Source organism: Lissotriton vulgaris, chromosome 11 (assembly GCF_964263255.1).
Source record: "Lissotriton vulgaris chromosome 11, aLisVul1.2, whole genome shotgun sequence".
Classification (NCBI taxonomy): Eukaryota; Metazoa; Chordata; class Amphibia; order Caudata; family Salamandridae; genus Lissotriton; species Lissotriton vulgaris.
In genome coordinates this window covers 7,477,607-7,496,806 of record NC_141699.1, presented here as the reverse complement: position 1 = coordinate 7,496,806, position 19,200 = coordinate 7,477,607, and the positions used below count along the sequence as shown (strand labels likewise).

At 48.5% G+C, this 19,200-nt stretch overlaps 1 protein-coding gene across 1 annotated transcript in view; it reads left to right on the top strand.

Annotated features, from left to right (window-relative positions):
- Positions 1 to 19,200, top strand: part of LOC147678877 (septin-2) — a 323,184-nt gene that overhangs the window by 219,469 nt on the left and 84,515 nt on the right. The window contains exon 11 of the mRNA XM_086942642.1: positions 11,306 to 11,363. Within this exon, the coding sequence (XP_086798768.1) occupies positions 11,306 to 11,363 (58 nt within the window). The remainder of the gene's footprint in view (positions 1 to 11,305; positions 11,364 to 19,200) is intronic.

Here is a 19,200-nt window from a genome sequence, read left to right as displayed (position 1 = left end):
TGACTACTCCTTAGCCACAAGGGAGAATCTTGAAGAAGAAATCGTGAAGTCCTTTCGAAGAAAGTGGTATCTTGATTCCAAAGATGATCTAATTTTAACAGGGGGCCCGCTCCCATCTTTATACTAAAAAAGGGGGCTGACCCGGTGACTAGGTCCTGCCTATGGGTGGGACTAGGTGGGGGGTGGTTACACCCCTCAGCCATGCTGGACTTCCCCAGGCCAGGGGCTGGTGTGCCCCTGGAACTGGTTCAGACCGGCCTATGCGTAGTGAGCACCGGGGTGCCACTCAGCAGTCACCTTCCTGAAAAGCCCTGCCTACCCAGGATACACAAAACCATGTCTGGGACGGTGCTAGCACCGCCCCTGACAGGAAACCCTTTGTCCAGGCTCCCCTCGCTGGAAGGACTCCCAGCTGCAGGGGGTCAGACTCGTGTCTGTGGTGGCAGCATCCATTTTGTGGAGCTGAGGCTTCAGTTAACTTTAACCGGGGTTCACAGTTACATACATGTCGTGTCCCTCTAGAAGGGTGGAATGCTAACCCCGTCGCCAGAATTGGCGAGGGGTTAGTATTCCAATTCGTATGACACCTTACTCGACATGTTTTGATAAAGCAATACCAAAGATAGCATTTAACCGCGAGGATTATAATGCACTTAAGAGTATATGGTATGCGATATCATGGAACAGCTATTAGGACTTGGTTCCGCAAGCTGCAGACAGGCTCAGCTCATGCCAGAGCACCATCTCACATGATTCCAAGCACTCTGCCTTCAGGATTGTCAAGGCCTGCCATAGGAGTGACTGATAGGAATCTGAGTGTCCATTTTAGGGTTAGGTATAGGTATACTACACCTACAGCAAAGGGTGATTACACGACTTTGCCCCAGCTGTCATGCAGCCAGTTGTGTCAAATTTAGGAGGCCAGCCAGGGGTGGCATAATACATGCTGCAGCCCCTGGCAGCCCTGGGTACACCCATGCCCTGAGTTACAGGGTCTGATAGGGTGGCCCAGTACCAATTGGAAATGTACCTAGGGTACATGGAATCCATTTTAAAGAGAGAGCAGTAGGCCTGGGGTCCTGATTGGCAGGATCCCAGGTCGACTATGTCCAAAACCAGCTAAAACACAGGGCAAAAAAAGTTGGGGGCAACCATAGTCAGGATGTACCTTCCTACACAGCCTACCTCAACAGACTGCTCTCCTACACCCCCAACCGCCAGCTACACTCCGCCGACCTCTCACTCGCCACCGTACTGCGCATCCGAAGAACAACCACCGGCGGGAGATCCTTCTCCCACCTCGCCACCAAGACATGGAACACCCTCCCACTGAGCCTATGACAGACCCAAGACCGGCTGACCTTCAGGAGGTTACTGAAGACCTAGCTGTTCAATCAGTAGCGGCCCCCACCTCCCATCCCAGCGCCTTGAGACCCTCGCGGGTATGTAGTGCGCTTAACAAATGACTAATTGATTGATTGACCAGCACCCGGTTTGCAACCTCTTCCTGCCAGTCAACCAGGAGAGCAAGGATTGCAACGCCTGATCCGTCTTTACCCCGAAGACGCTCAGGGTGAGAGAGACAGAGGAGAGCCAACTTCAACATGCAAGGCCAAGATCAACCCCGTCGCTTTGGGACTTGGGCCTCTCCATTGAGGAAGAGGACAGCATCGACGAGGGACCAGATGACTACATGGTCGTGGAGACCGATAAGAAAACAACAAAGGAGGTAGGAGAGACGTCTACCCCTAAGACCCCGACAGACTCTTGAAAGTCAGTCAGACTCTCGAAAAACAGAGTCTAAGTCCTCGAAAGGAGCACTTGCGCCGAAAATTTCGACGGCTGCAGCTGCATCCAAGGACAAACAGCCCAACGGATCCTTCGAAAAGGACTCCCAGATGGCGAAAACACAAGAAAAGCCTAGGTCGTCGAAACACGTCCCCGAAAAGGTGCGCTCGACGCTGAAAGAAAAGGACCCGAAGGAAACTTTGAAATCGAAGAGACCGAACAGGCCGCCGAGATGGAGAGGAAAAAGAGAAGGCTCGAAATGGACAACATCCTGCAAAGCAAAAGAGAATTCGACGAGCGGATGAAAATGTTTACCATCCTGTCAAAGCCGCCGCTGAAGATCGTCGAGGACGAAGAGGAGTTCGACGCTGAAGAACCGCCGAAAACTCTGGAGCCCCAAGAACACCAAGAGGTAGAAGGCCTATACTATTACGAAGAAGGCGAGGAAGACCAGCAAACAAGTTTGGTCTCGGCATCCTCTGTGGCGCAGGACCTGGATTGGCAGGACCTCTATGCCGAAAGCCCAGAAGAGGCAGTGGAAACGTATCTTTCGATGCCTTCACCGCCAGATGATATTGGCATCTACAATATGGTCATCAGGAATGCGACAACAGCATATGGGTGAAACTGGAGGAAGAAAAACCAAAAGCCTGCTTCCTCTTAGAGACTCTGCTCCCCACTCAAACTCGGAGTCAATTCCTCCCCATGCTACCAAGTGTCCTGGACCAGGGGAGGGAAGCATTCAAGGAACCATAAAGCTGCAGGTTTGTCACACAGAGGACAGAGAAAAAGTACAACTACTCCTCAAAAGATCCGCCGTTCATGCAGGGATCAGTCCCGGCTGACTCCATCATTGCAGCAACAGCCAGAAAAAGGGCCAACGTTCCCACAAACTCAGGCCCGCCACCAGACAAGGAAAGTAAGAGGCTAGACCTCACTGGAAGAAAAATTGAGAGGAATGCAGCAGTCCACTGGCGCATTGCCAACTCTAATGCCCTACTCAACAGGCATACGTACCAACATTGGGAGTAGGTCGGGCAGCTACTCAAACACCTCCCTGAGCAATATCAACAGAGAGCAACACACCTGGTGGAGGAAGGCAAGAACATAGCAAACTCATGCCTGAAATCCGCAGTGGATGCGGCAGACACATCCAGCAGGCTTATGATGATTAAGGTCACAGAGAGAAGGCATTCCTGGCTAAGGATCTCCAGTTTCAAGCGGGAAGTCCAGAATAATATTCTGAACACCCCCTTCAATGGAGAAACCTTGTTCGGAGCGCCAGTGGATGAGAAACTGACGCAACTCAGAAAGAAAAATGAAACTGCAACGTCCATGGGGGTTTGCAATTCAGAGGAATGAGAAGGGGCACCCCGACACAGAGACCTAACTGAAGAGGGGGAAACCAGCTGGGAACGTCACATCAGACATTCCAGGAGAGCTACCAGGGCAACAACCAAGAGCAGCAGGGTCAGCAGCAGCAAAACTGGCAGTACCAGCCATGGGGCCAGTCCTTTCGCGGGAGGGCGAATGGACGAGAACAAACGAGAAGAGGGGGCCAGCAACCCGCCTCAAAGTGGCCTCTGAAAGACGCAGGAGGAATAATCCTACTAATATACTTCGTGATCAACTCCAATCAGTCCAGAAGAAGTACAACAACCACATGAAGAAAGAAAAAATCCACGATCTTCCGCGCCACACTGGACAATGCAAAGAACAGACCCAAGGAGCTCTTAAATATCATCAGACAACCAACATCCAAACCAGCCACGTCCACTGTTCAGGCATCCAAAGATCTTTGCGATAACTTCGCCAACTTCTTCAATGAGAACATCTCCAAGATCGATCTCTCTCTGGTCCTTAACAGCCCCACCCTTCTCAAAAGCAGCACGACTGGACCACATGGCACCGCTCTCACCCCACACCAAACCCTGGTTATACTTCCACCCCATTCCTGAAGCTAAGATAATCAACTTGATCTCCAACTCCAAGCCCTCCGCGCAAGTCTTAAACCCTTTACCCATGCAAATGTCCAAAAAACTGAATTGCGCCCTAGCCCCACTTTGGTGCAAGATCATAAACCGTTCACTAAAAAGTGGAATCGTCCCCGACTGCCTCAAAGTGGGTCAAGTCACCCCATTACTGAAAAAACCTGGCCTAGATACGTCAGATCTGAACAACTTCAGACCAGTCTCCAACCTCCTTCTTCTATCCAAAATCTTATATGTGTACTACAACAACTAACGCAACACATGGAGAATATCAACTTTCTTGGCTCCCATCAATCTGGCTTCAGGAAAGGCTGCAGCACAGAAACCGCAATCCTCAACATCATAGACGACATCCACAAATCTGTGGACGCAGATCAATGCTGCCTCCTCATTCTCCTTGACCTATCGGCTGCATTCGATACGGTAGATCACAAACTTCTCATCAAAGCTCTGCAAGAAAGGGCGGGGCTTGATGATAGTCCTCAAATGGTTCTCCTTCCTACACAACCGCTCCCAGAAAATCAAAATCAACAACTTTGAATCGGACCTGCACCCAGTCAACAGGGGAGTTCCTCATGGGTCAGTGCTCTCCCCTCAACTATTCAACTTTTACATGCAACCGCTCACCACCCTACTCAAAAAAGCCAACATTCCCTTCCATCTGTATGCTGATGATACGCAGATCTACTTGGAAATCTCATCTGCGAAGGACATTCAAAAACTCAACGGCATACTGAAGGAAGTTCAACTCTGGTTGACAAGCAATCACTTAAAACTGAATCCTGACAAAACTGAATTACTCCTCATATCAAACAAAGCAGAGAACCCCCAAATGGTAGATTGGCTAAAAACTATCGATGCGCACAATTGAAACCTCACCCTGGCGGACTCTGCTAAATCACTAGGCATCACGCTAGACCCAAAACTGGGCATGACCAAACGCATTAAGAACTCAGCTAAGAGCGCCTTCCTCAACCTGAAGTTCATTGAAAAAAATTAAACCTTTCATCCCACCCCCAAAGATCTCAAACAAGCCACTCGATCATTAGTGCTGTCAAGACGAGACAACGGTAATGCAGCCCTCACAGGAACTCCAAAAGCACATCTTGCTCCCCTTAAAACTACTCTCAACGCGGCTGCCAGAATGGTCACTGGACTCAAGAAATACGAGCACATCTCAACGGCACTCGGAGAACTCAAATGGCTCCCAGTCGAAATGCGGGCTAATTTCAGAACAGCTTGTCTTACTCACAAAGCCATACATACCGGAAAACCCAACTACCTGGCGGCCAAACTCAAAAAAGCCAACAGAACAGGAACCTCAGAAGCTCAAACACCCTTCTACTCATTCCACTGAAAGCTCGTAAACAAAAAAAAGCGGGCAGATCATTTGCAGGAAACGCGCCCAAAATATGGAACTCTATTCCTCCCCACATCAGAACTAATCCCTCCTTTACGAATTTCAAAAGCCAGCTCAAAAGCCTGTTCCTCGATCGATCCCTAGTGAACCGATTGGAGCTGTTGGAGCGCTGAAAATCGACTCCTCGCGCTGCCGCGACTCTATGCCAGCGAACCCACTATCCTGTTCTCTGGCACTGTCTTCTCAGTCTTTGTATTTCGGGATTGTCTGCACCGCTGTATTTGTGTTTATCATGCCCAGTAAGTGATGTAAAGCGCTCCGATACCCACTGGTCAGGTCAGCACTATATAAAACTCTGCAAATAAAATTTAAAAAAAGTGACTCCACTCCACCAAATGTGCCCACCCACACAACACCTCTAGGGGAGGGGCACAACAAAGTAAGCAAAAAAGTTTTACATGAACTCAGATCAGGGATCAAGGAACATGTAACACCAGTAGGAGACAGACTAAAACACTTTCTAGGAGTGGAATAAAATAACAGACAAATGGATACTGAACATCATACAATTCGGATACTGCATAGAACTGGAAAAGAAGCCTCCAAACAGAAAACCAAAAAGAAAGGCGAGCTCACCAAAAGAACTTGCGCTACTTCTAAAGGAAGCACAAGAACTCCTCCACAAGGAGGCCATAGAAACAGTACCATTCAAAGAAAGAAACAAGGGAGTGTACTCAAACTACTTCCTCGTACCAAAGGTGGACGAAATGTTAAGACCCATCCTGGATCTACGGTTCCTAAACGAATACATAAAAACACAAAAATTCAAAATGACTTCCCTACAAGAAGTCATTCCTCAGGTAAGGGACGGAGACTTTATGTCCACCATAGACCTCAGACGCCTACCTGCATATTCCCATGAACAGACAACACAAACATCTACTGAGGTTTACCATCAACAAAGAACACTACCAGTTCACAGCCCTGGCCTTCAGACTTAAGTCAGCACCAAGGGTCTTCACCAAATGCCTCGCAGCGGTAGCAGCACACCTACGGAGGGAAGGAATTCATGTATACCCCTATCCCGGCAACTGGCTAATAAAAGCAAGTCCCTACAGACCATGCAAAATACATGCACAGCGGGTCACAGAAGTGCTGACGGAACTGGGGTTCTCAATACACTGGGGGAAATCCTCAATGGAACCAGAACAAGTGAAGATCTTCCTAGGCGCACAGATCAACACCATACAGAGCAAGGGGTTCCCCATCGACAAGAGAACACTTGCCCTTCTGAAAGAGACACGTCAGTACCAGAAGGGACAAGCTCTGACGGTGAGGACAGCGAGCAAGATCATGGGGATGATGGCGTCCTGCATACACCTAGTCCCCAAAATACGACTCCACATGAGACCATTCCAGGAATGGCTCCAACAACAATGGTCACAAGCTACAGGAAGTTGGGAAGATCTATTGGTTGTAACGCACGCAGTGCAAGAGGAAATAGCGTGGTCGAACAAGGAGAACATAACAAAGGGAAAGCCTTTCACACCACCAAGCCCAACAGTGACCATCACCACAGACTCATCCCAGAGGGGATGGGGGAGCACACATGAACCAGCTCAAGGTGCAGGGTCTGTTGTCTCCAACAGATGTGATCAAGCACATCAACTACCTGGAACTAAAGACAGTGTTCCTTGCCCTAAAAGCCTTCCAGAAACAACTACACAACCAGATACAAACCGACAACACAACAACGATGTTCTACATCAACAAACAGGGAGGAACAAAATCAGTCGCACTATCCAACCTAGCGCAGGAGATATGGAGATGGGCCATCCCACTCAGAATAGACCTCTTGGCTATACATCTGCCAGGAAAGGACAACGTGGAGGCAGACAGGCTCAACAGACCGACATCAGCATCCCACGAGTGGGAGCTCAATGCACAAGAAACGCAAAGGCTATTCAAGAAGTGGGGGACACCAACAATAGACCTATTTGCAACACACCAGAATGCAAAATGCCAAAACTTCGCATCCAGCCAACCAGGGGAATGCCCTATGGATAAGCTGGTCGAAAACATTTGCCTACGCTTTCCCCCCATACCACTGATACACAGGGTACTCAGCAAATGCAGAATCAGCAACATGACACTGATTCTGGTGGCACCACAGTGGGCCAGGCAGTCCTGGTTCTCACAAATAATGGAGATGGCGCAGGGGCCTCCTCACAAGTTCCCAAAAAGAAAAGACCTACTCTCCATGCAAAACGGGGAAGTACTCCACCCAGAGAGCCTAGCTGCATGGCTCCTGAAGACGTAGAGTTTGCACACCTGAGATTCCCAGAGAGCACACTGCGGGTGCTACGGGAGGCCAGGAGACCCACCACACGAAAGTGCTATGTGGCGAAATGGAAAAGATTCACTATATGGTGCATCAGGAAAAACCTTGACAAGAAGATGACCAAGGAATAAACTTTGCTAAAATTTAACACACCTGCTAAAAGCAAACCTAAGTTCTACCTCACTGAGAGTACACCTAGCAGCGATAGTATCCTACACAAGAGGAGAGACGGGAAAGAGCTTCTTTACATCCCAGGTAGTGAAGAGATTCTTGGAAGGGGCTAAAAGGATCGCACCACCAAAAAGGATGCCGCCACCGGTATGGAACCTTAATTTAGTCCTCACGGAACTTATGACAGTGCCTTTTGAACCCATTCTTAAAGCCTCACTACAAATGCTCACGATGAAGACAGCCTTTCCAGTAGCAATCACCTCGCTACACTAAGAAGGGTAAGCGAGCTGCAAGCACGAACGCTACAATAACCCTACATTCAAATACACAATGACAGGGTGGTAATGAGAACGGACCCACACTTTATGCCAAAGGTGGTGTCAAGGTTTCACATGAACCAGACAATACAGATGCCAAGTTTCTTTCAGAAACCATCCACAAGCACAGAGGGGGCACTGCACACTCTAGACGCTAGAAGGTAAGTAGTGCATTACATGGAAAGAACTAAGGAGTACAGGAAAACAAAGCAGTTCTTTGTGTCCTTCGCAAGCAGTTTCCTGGGTAGACCAGTAACAAAGGGCACCATTGCATGATGGATCGCACAAACAATACAATTCTGCCACAAGCAGGCAGGTCCAGAACTAACAGAGGGGGCACAAGCCCACTCTACCAGGAAAAAGGGAGCAACAATAGCCTTCCTGTCTAACACACCCATTCAAGACATATGCCTGGCGGTAACATGGGCTTCAGTGCACACGTTCACTAAGCACTACTGCGTGGATATACAAATGAACAAGGAAGCACAAGTAGGACAGAAAGTGCTTCAACATATATTCAACAACCAACGCTCATCTTCCACCCAGCCGCCACAAACATAACAAACCGCTACTAAGTCTATGCACAGCATAGTGAATCCAGAAAGATTCACACTGCAAAACGAATAGTTTCTTACCGGTCACTGTAGTTTTGCAGCTTTAAAATTTTTCTGGATTCACTAGCGAACACACCCACCTCCGCCAGAAAGAGGCAGGAGAAGGAGGTAATACAAGAACAAATATACAAACAGACACTTGTAAGAGATAAAGCGGAAATTCCTTTACATTAAGGAAGAACTTGAAAAGATTGAAAAAGGATTAACGAAAATGACACAAAAACAAGAAAAAAAGAAACTGGAAGATGGCGCCCAAAGGTGGGAGCTTCCGCAGGAAGCGTGCTGATGTCACAGGAAGGACACCCAAGGGTGGGATGTTGACGCCCACCTGGGCCACGAAAAAACCCCAGAAAAAAGATGACGATTCCGGACCCAACCACTAGACCGCGGAATAATGCACTGCATAGTGAATCCAGAAAGATCTTCAAGCTGCAAAACTACACCGACAGGTAAACTATTCGTTCTGCATGCGGGTCCCAAAGTATCCAACACACAATACAAGGTTCTGGAATCTCCTAGAGAGTCCTTGAAAATGTGAAACTTCAGTTCCTGCAATCCACTTGAACAAAACCCTTACAAATCCACTGGTCGTGCGCCAGGCTGGGTATTCTGGTGGTGATGTTCTAGGTGAGCTCTGTTAACCTGTAGCTTGCAAGGAGTCCACTCTTTAGTCCTTTTACAGCTAAGTAATACACAGGGTGTAGTTGCAGATGGGGCAGAAGGTGCAGTCTTCAGGCATTTGGAAATGCACATCAAACTTCCAGCATGGCTCGTCTTGCTTTAAGTTTCAAGTAGCAAATCTGAGGGGCTCTGCCCTTCTCAGATACTTATTCCAACTTCTCTGGGTCAAGCAGGAGGTAATTTCTGTCCAATGGGCTGCAGGGTTCCACCCAAAGGTCTGACCACTTCCTGCAGAGTGTGGCAAAATGCTAACCCCGAAAACACTATATTTCCAAAATTCAATATGTCAGAATTTTCAACAGGGAGACAAGAGATGTCTAAACACACCCCTAGGATGGCTAATCTCCCTAGTTTCTCTCTGTTGCCTCTGCTCATTCCTTCCTTAATCCAAGCATCTGGCTGGGGGTGAACAGGGTAAAGATATACTTGAGTCCTCCCCTTACACTTGAAGTCCATGGTTTACTACTCCTCCCCCTGCTGTGGCATTCCTATGCCCAGCACCCTCTCATACCCTCTGAGGCTTCCTAACCCCAGGGCTTATTCATCACCTCTTCAAAGCAGCCAGGCTCACCCACTTATCTCTGACCTATCAGGGCAGAGCAGCACAGAGTTGAATTTTGGTTTACAGTCTTATAACATCTTGTCTGTACATTTTACAATAAATGCAACAATACCATATTGTTGGATTTATCATTACCATTCTACTGAGGCCTTTAATCAGAGTTTTATGGCTTTTCTTTCTCCAGTTATTAACTAATACTTTTTCCAATGTTAACCTATGGCATGGAATTTGCAATGGGAAAAGTGACTTGAGCCATTTTTCCAGCACCAGGGCTTAAAAAAACATAATTTATTAGTACTCTACATATATCTACAGGACCCCCACCCCAGGAACAACTAGGGGAGACTTTAGGGTTTCAGAATATGTAGAAATATTTCAGATCCTCCCTCCACAGTGCTCCTACCACCAAAGTCAATTTTGAGCAGCCCTTTATCACAATGTGGGGAGTGAAATGGGCATTTTCACTTTACCCGGGGCATGTACAACTCATTTTATAATGGCCCCACCCCTGGGGCACCTAGGGGAGACCCTGTCGGTACCTAATATGCCTACACATTGTAGGTTAACCATTTTAAGTGCCACAAACAAAAAAGTCGAGTTCAGGCACAATTTACTTTGTAAAAGCATTCCTGTAGCCCAGAGCCACGTGAAAGTGCAGAAAGGGCTGCTGGCCTCTAAACTGCCATGCCCTATTATATACTAGGGACTGATAGGCAGTTTCAATCCCTTTGCCCTAATATGTACTAGGGCCCTATGGGGTAGGTCATGCCAATCACAGGGGTACCCCAACCCTTAGTGTACCCTAGTGTATGTAGGTGTTTTCACTGTATTTTAAGTGTTTCCAGCATAGCACTGGCCCTAGGCCTGGTTAGGCAGATCCCAGGGTCAGTCAGTCAGTCAGTTACCACCATTACCAGTCAGCAAAATGTTGGGGGGTGCCCTGATCATAGGATGACTTTGCAACAAGGCCACACCAGCTTGCTTTATATTACCAGCGAGTGCTTAACTTGCTGTGCCACCCTGCCAGCAATAAGGGTGTCACTGCCAGGAGAGCAGGTTGGAGGGAGGGTCCACACATCAGTCTTCATTCATTTCCACTCTGGTACACAATCCAGTACTGCCCTGTGGTGAAAGTGTCCACGTATATAGAATATAAATGTAATCTGCTGAGTAACATTGTGGTTTACTTGTGTCAGGTTATAACCCGTATCTTTCACCCCCATCTCCAGTATTGTTTTACCTCCTGTTGCAAATGTGTCTCCAGCCTTACTTTTGCAGTTCCCTCTCCCATGTTTCTGATACTAATTCTCTCTTGTTCTTTTTAAAACTCCCCTTTAATCTTTTCTTGAGTGTATTGTTATTACTTCCTACAAACCTTGAATTATCGAACTCCACAGTTGTGTTCTGATTACCATGTATTTTGTTTGTGCTTAGACAGTTTTTCAGATCTGTTTAGTGATGCATGTTTCTATGCCTGCAGGCCGGTCGAGGAAGAGGGTGTGGACAAAGACAGGATCCTGATGCAGAAGGAAGCAGAGGTAAGTCTGCCTTTATTTCACGCTCTGCGCTCCCAGTCCAGAATCTGCTCTTCACTTCTCTGACTGCCTTGGTGCACCTAATGAAGCTTGTCTGGTTTCAATTAAAGGTGTTTACCCAATGTCCTAACCTAGGACCGTCCAATCTCACTTTTACCAGATCCCAGTGAGAGTTTGAAAGACACGTCAGCATGGCTATTGGCATGTTTGTAGAACACTACTCCGTACTCCGTCTGGTATTTGTTCGCTCGATGCGCTGCCTGGCGGGTGGGCGAGTGGGTTAATACTGGATACGGGGCGGTAGTGACAGTGGCTTTATTTATTTTATTTATTTATTTTGAAGGTTTTATATAGCGCGGACAAGACCCTTGCGGGTATCAGAGCGCTTTACAGGGGTAGAAATCAGAAACAAAATAATACAGAGTTACAAATTGAGTCTTGATAAACAACACATCCGTAGTGGGAGTTAGATCAAATGGTCATGTGAATTTCCCTTGGAGTAGAGACTTAATGTCTTTCTTAAAGGAGGTAGAAGAGGGATTCCGTCTGGTTTCCAGGGGCAGTGCGTTCCAAATCCTTGGAGCGATTCCAGAGAAGGCACAATTGTACGATTTGTTTGGCAAAACTCCCATAGTCGAGTTTTGGGATAACTAGTGCTTGAACTGCCAGTTTGAAGTCTCTTGCGGAAAGGAAGGGTTTTTAATTTTCTCATGGTGTTCATCTGAATGTTTGCTCCTTGTGTTGCGGCACTGATATGTTTCTGCATGTTAAGATTTCTTTCGAGTGTTAATCCTGGCGACTTCGCTGAGCCAATGATATGGGGTTGGCAGTTGGGCTTTCTTTCTGGTTGACCTATCCCTCCTTCAGTGCGGTTTCCCATGGATCTTGCGGATAAGATTTCAGAAGATTGGGTTCTGGGACACTGCCTTAGATTGTTTTGGGTCGTGTCTCAAGAATAGAACTCAAGCCATCAAAATGTCTTCAAGCTAAGGAAACAAGGCATCCCTCGAGGCCCCTCCCTAAGCCCTACGTTGATTAATTTCTTTGTTTCCGCGCTTGCTCACCTGATTTCATCATAAGGATTTACCTTTTTGACCTACCTGGTGCTTGCACAACTGATCCTTTGTTGAGAGGATCCATGACCCATTCTGGTTGTTTGGACAGTTGCTCGCCCTTGTATATGAGCCGCCTCTTATCCCGGTTCTCTGTCACAAACCTGTCTGTCTGACTGGACAGCTGCCGCCCTCTTAATCCGCAGGGTAACAAGTTCACTTCCTCTGCTTTTTTTATCTTAAAGAGGGAAAGTAAATCTGTTCTTTGTAGTCCTTGACTGCCGTAAATCAATATTTGAGACCATAATCCGATCAAGACTTGATTACTGTAATGGTCTGTATCTTGGATCTTCGAATAAACTAATCTCTTTGCAGCAGCGGTGTCACATCTACGCAGTTCACACCATTTGTGGCTTCCATAGAAAGGTACCCGTTTCCACTTTTAGGATGCAACTGAATTAGCTCCCTGTAGAGAAAAGAATTGTGTTCAAAGATCTTAGCCTAACTCACTGGGCACTTTTATCAGCTTGGCTCTAGGTGCCTCCAGGCTGAATCTCTGCTTTCGAAACTCAGTAGACTGCTTCGTTCTGCGTTTACTGCAAAGTTAATCATCCGGTTCAATAGCTCTCTCTTTCTGCTCTTACGGTCTGTAAAATCTTTGATAAAAAATATTCAGAGTTCCAAAAAAAGGTAACCATGCTGCTGTACAAGAGAGAAATATTGGGTGGAGATACTTCATTCAGGGTGCAGGTAACCAGACAATGGAACACACTCACCTCGGACACAGTTCTGATCACCTTCATATTAGGAAATCGCTATGGATCTTGCAGTTCCAATAGTAGGAGTCTATACAGTAGATGAGGCCGCTCAACTTCCATCCTCAAGTGGCAGGGCACTCTTTTGGGTAGCATTCGCAGTTTTGCAAATAATACCATAGGTTCGAGGCATGTGGGCTGCTGAATTCATATCTGTGCATAGATCGCCGCCTAGTGTTGGGTCCGGATGATCGCACATTTTTGTCCTGGAAGAGTCTTCGAAGTATCACGAGATAGGTGGCTACTCCCCTGGACTACAGTGCGCATGGGCATCGACTCCATCCACAGATTGTTTTTTTCCGCCATTGGGTTCGGATGCATATTGGTTCACTCCAGTTCGGAATCGATATAAAAACTCTCTTTTGGCCAAAAGGCATTTAGTTTACCGTCGGTATTGTCTTGCGATCGGTGCCCAGTTCTGTTCCAGCTCAGTTCCCGAGCCGGAAATCCAGGAGAGCCGCGTGGCTTTTCGGCACTGAAGGACGGTCGACGCCAGAGGCCTTATCGACGGACCATAATAGAATGGAGCCCGTTCAAGAGATGTCCTGTGTGCAACTCTAAATATCCTCACATCGATGTCCACCCGGTGTGCAACAAGTGCCTGTCGCCGGATCACGATGAAGCCAGCTGTATGGCTTGTTCCCGTTTCCGATCCAAGAAGACGATTCGAGCTCGGCGAGCAAGGAAGCCCAGCAGATGGCACCTGACCCGGTGAACATCTTCGATGCCGGGAATGATGAAGAAGCAGAGCTGGAGGTTCGAGAGAACCTGTCAGATCCCGCATCGGAGATAGACTCCAGCTACGACGCTGATATTGAGATGCTCGATGCGGAAGACGTCGTCGACGAGGTAGGAGACGACGATGGGGCCTTTGGGGCCATGGAAGATAGCTCAAGCGAGGAGCCAGGCCCACAAACTGATACTGGGGCCAAGACACTTCATAAGGCTCAGGTCGAGGGATCGCCACCTGGCCTTACTCAAGATCTTCCACTGGGTTCTACAGCCCCGCCTTCGGGCCCGGCTTCGGACATTTCTAAAGAGCCGCAAGTTGCAAAATCGAAACCGAAAGAGAAAGCTTCGGTGTCTACGCAACCCAAAGCACTAGAGGCCAAATCGAAACCGAAAGTGCGTATTGCTTTGGTCGGCTCGAAGTCCTCGGAACTATCGGCACTGACGAAGCATAAAGGTGTTATCGACCCAAAGAGGCCACTAAAGGGCGTCTAGCCAAAGACTGGCACGCCGAAAGCACCGGTCAAGGACTTCAACCCGAAAAAATCGACGCCGAAGACCGTCGACACCGACAAAGGACTCGGTGCGCAGAAGGTTCCCGAGCCTGCGCGTCGACCGGACAAGGCTAAAAGGGGTACAACCCTAGAGTCCACGCCTGGCGGTGCCTCGAAGGATTCCGTCGAGTCGACGCAGCCGTCCGCCTCCTTCTCGAAGCAGGTGGCGGACTCGCTGAAGCGCATTAAGAGCAAGGCTTCGGCTGTCGGACCAAAGGATACTCCACCTCCAAAGCCTGCTGATAAACCTCAAAAGACGTCGGCGCCCATCCACTTCACGCTGCCGCCGAAAGTGGTGCCAAAGGCCTTCGTCCCTAAGATGGCCGTCGAAGCGCCCAAAAAGGTGTCCACGGGGCCGAAGCCCGCAACTGTGGTACCGGCCGCAAAGCATCGACAACCCTCGCTTGAAGAGCAGCAGGAACAGTTCATCGATGCAGATACAGGCAGACTTTCTATTTATAAACGAAAGATCGCCCCGGAACAGCTTATGGAGTCGTAAAAAATTCCATTGAAAAAGAAGGATTCTTCGACAGCGCCTGTTCTTGTGGAACCGATATCTCCACGTGGCTAAGATGTCTCGCCCACTTATTCAGATGTGGAAACGGGGGAAGGTGACAATGAGGACTACAACTATCCTGTGGACACTGATCTAGACGATAATAATGAACCCTGGGCATATGCTGCTGACCCAGGGGATCCACACACTGCCCCAGACACTCATGTGTATACTGTGAAAACATCGCCTACTGAGGATTCAGCGGCGTTTAATGCACTTATTGAAAGGGCAGCCAAGAATCATGATGTCCAGCTCCATGCTGACCCTATTGAAGTTGATTTTCTGTTCGACAACTTTTCCACCTCAGAGAGGACTGTCAAGACTGTCTATGCTGAAGGGTGTCTTGAAACATGCTGGGGAGATATTTAAGGAGCCTACAAGGGCCAGGGTGATAAACCCCAGGATTGAGAAAAAGTACAAACCAGCGCCTGGGGACCCTACCTACATTAAGGGACAGTTGCCGTTGGACTCTCTGGTTGTTTCTAATGCCCGGAAGAGGGCTAACTCTCAAACAACGGGTGATGCTCCTCCCCCTGATAAAGAATCTAAGGTGCTAGAGGCATCGGGGAAAAGGGTGGCGGCTCAAGCGGCCAATATCTGGCGCATTTCAAACACTCAGGCACTCTTAGCCAGGTATGACAGGGCCCATTACGACACACTAGAGACCCTGTTACAGCACCTGCCAGATGAATATAAAGAGGCGGCTGAGATGCTCATACAGGCGGGGAAGCTCATCTCAAATGCTTCTATCAAATGTGCACTGGACGCAGCAGACAACGCGGCCAGAGCCGTTAACACAAGTGTCATGTTGAGGCGACATGCCTGGCTCAGAATCTCTTGGTTCAAGCCAGAGATACAGACCACCATTCTCAATCAGCCAGTAAACCCTGATCATTTATTTGGCCCAGAGGTGGACACCACCTTGGAAAAAATCAAAAAGGACACTCAAACTGCAAAGTCTATGGGGGCTCTCCAGTCGCAGCAGTTCAGGGGTGGTTCTTTTCGTCGCTCAGGCAATAGAGGTGTTTCCAGAGGCCAGCTGTCCCAGCAAACACCGTACAATAAAGGTGGCGCGCAAACCACATACACCAAACAAAGTAGAGGTGGCTATCTTGGAAACAGCGCCAAGGGCAGAGGTCGTGGAAACAACAGCTCCAGGTCCTCCGCCACTAACAAACAGTGACGCCTTGTCACTGCCCCCTGACCATACAACACCGGTCGGGGGAGACTCCAACAGTTTCTGCCAGTCTGGAAGTCCATCACCACAGACAGGTGGGTCACAAAGCTTATCCAGTAGGGTTATTGTCTGGAGTGAACATCCACTCCACCCAATATACCCCCAAGACACCGTCCTATGTCCACAGAGCATTTGCACTTATTGCAGCAGGAGGTCTCGTCATGCTGCAAAAAGGAGCAATCGAACTCATGCCTGTGGAAGAAAGAGGCACAGGAGTGTACTCGCTGTACTTCTTAATCCCAAAAAAGGACGGGTCCCTCAGACCCATACGGACCTCAGACCCCTAAACCAGTACATTCTGTCAGAACACTTTCACATGCTAACACTACAGCAGGTTCTGCCGTTGCTCAGTCAGGGAGATTTCCTCGCAACATTAGATCTGAAGGATGCATACTTTCATATTCCTCTACACCCGTCACACAGAAAATACCTCAGATTCACCATTCAAAATCAGCATTACCAATTCAAGGTCCTCCCTTTCGGAGTAACGACGGCACCCAGGGTGTTTACAAAGTGCCTGGCGACAGTGGCGGCACACCTATGGAGACCAAACATTCACATCTACCCTTATCTGGACGACTGGCTTATCCAGGCAAAGTCGGCCCAGCAGTGTGCCGCCCACATGTCCCACACCATTCACCTTCTTCCCGATCTGGGATTCTCACTGAATTACCCGAAGTCTCACCTTCAACCCGCCCACATACGGCAGTATCTGGGCGCAACAATAGACACTCTTGGAGCCAAAGCGCAGCCAAATTCAGTGAGGATCAGCAGCATTCAATCGCTGATAAAGAAATTCAGACCTCAACACTCGCTTCAGGCACGAGTGTTCATGCAGTTGATAGGCATGATGGCCTCCTGCATCTTCATAGTCCCGCACGCGAGACTACATATGCATCCGCTTCAGGAGTGCTTAGCACATCAGTGGAATCAGGCTCACGGACAGTTGAAAGACCTAGTGTTGGTAACCGGTTGTGCATACAACTCTGCATTGGTGGAATCCACAAAACCTTTGCAAGGGACGACCGTTCCAGGAGCCTGTGCAACAGATTATACTGACGACGGACGCTTCTCTCCAGGGATGGGGAGCTCATGTACTCCACTACACAGTGCAGGGACTATGGACAACACAGAAAAAGAAGATGCACATCAACCTTCTAGAGCTGATGGCGATCTTCATGGCTATGAAGGCATTCAAAGTACACCTGTGCAACAAGGTCGTGTTGATCCGGACGGACAACATGACGGCCATGTACTACATTCAGAAACAGGGAGGAACACACTCTCCACAGTTGTCTCATCTGGCTCAGAGCATGTGGAAGTGGGCCATTCAGAGGAACATCTTCCTCATGGCGGAACACCTCCCAGGCAAGGACAATCAGATGGCAGACCTGCTCAGCAGGTACAGCCACCAAATGCACGAGTGGGAGTTACATCCATCGGTACTCCAACCGTACTTCCAGCAGTGGGGTCATCCAGAGATAGACCTGTTCGCCACAAGGGAAAACGCAAAATGCCAAAGCTTCGCCGCCAGGTTCCCACATCCGCAGTCACAGGGCAATGCGACATGGATGAACTGGTCAGGCAGATTTGCGTATGCTTTTCCCCCAGCGCCTCGGATACCGCTGGAGGCACGCAAGCTGAAGCAACACTCGATGACGCTCATCCTGGTTGCTCCAACGTGGGCACGCCAACCATGGTACACCACGTTTCTAGAACTATCCGTGGTACCGCATCAAAGGCTGCACCTCACACCCAGGCTTTTGACGCAGAGCCATGGCGACATTCAGCACCCAGATCCGCAACAGCTCAACCTGGCGATCTGGCTCCTGAGGTCTTAGAATTTGGCTACCCCAATTTGCCTCCAGACTGTATGGATATCATAAGGGAGGCAAGAAAGACCACCACCAGAGCATGCTATGCGGCGAAATGGAAGCGGTTTGTCATTTATTGTACGGCCACAACATCGACCCGCTAGACGCGTCTACTCACAACATCATTTGTTATCTGTTACATCTATACAAATGCTATCTGGCCTTTGCTTCCATTCGTATACATTTGTCCGCAATGGCAGCTAATCTACAAAACAGGCAGCACCTCTCACTTTTCAGAGTGCCTGCCATTAAAGCTTTTCTGGAAGGACTCAAATGAGTCATTCTTCCCCGGACCCCACCGGCTCCTGAATGGAACCTGAATGTGGTCCTCACCAGACTGATGGGTCCACCTTTTGAGCCTCTACATTCCTGCAAGATTCAATTCTTGACGTGGAAAGTGGCTTTCCTGATAGCGATTACATCGCTGCGACGCGTTAGTGAACTCCAGGCACTAACTATCCAAGAGCCATTCATACAAATTCACTCCAACAGGGTGGTGCTTCGCACTAACCCTAAATTTCTTCCTAAGGTAGTTTCACAGTTCCATATCAATCAGACTATTGAACTGCCTGTGTTCTTCCAAAATCCTGAGTCAGTGGCGGAGAGGATGCTCCACACACTAGACGTCAAGAGAGCTTTGATGTATTACATTGATAGGACCAAAGATTTTAGGAAAACTAAACAACTGTTTGTTGCCTTTTCGCCACAACACAAAGGCAACCCCATTTCCAAAGCAGGTATAGCCAGGTGGATCGTTAAGTGCATTCAAATCTGCTATGAAAAAGCCAAGCGCACTGTAACGGTCCCCCCACGGGCCCACTCCACCCGAAAGTTGGGGGCCTCCATGGCTTTTCTTTGGAAATATTCCTTTAGAGGACATATGTAGAGCAGCCACATGGTCTACCACACACACATTTACTAAACACTACTGTGTAGATGTGCACTCCAAACAGCAGGCAGCTGTAGGGCAGGCTTTTCTAAAAACACTTTTTCAAACTGCTGCAGCTGGCACAGGCGGCCGCC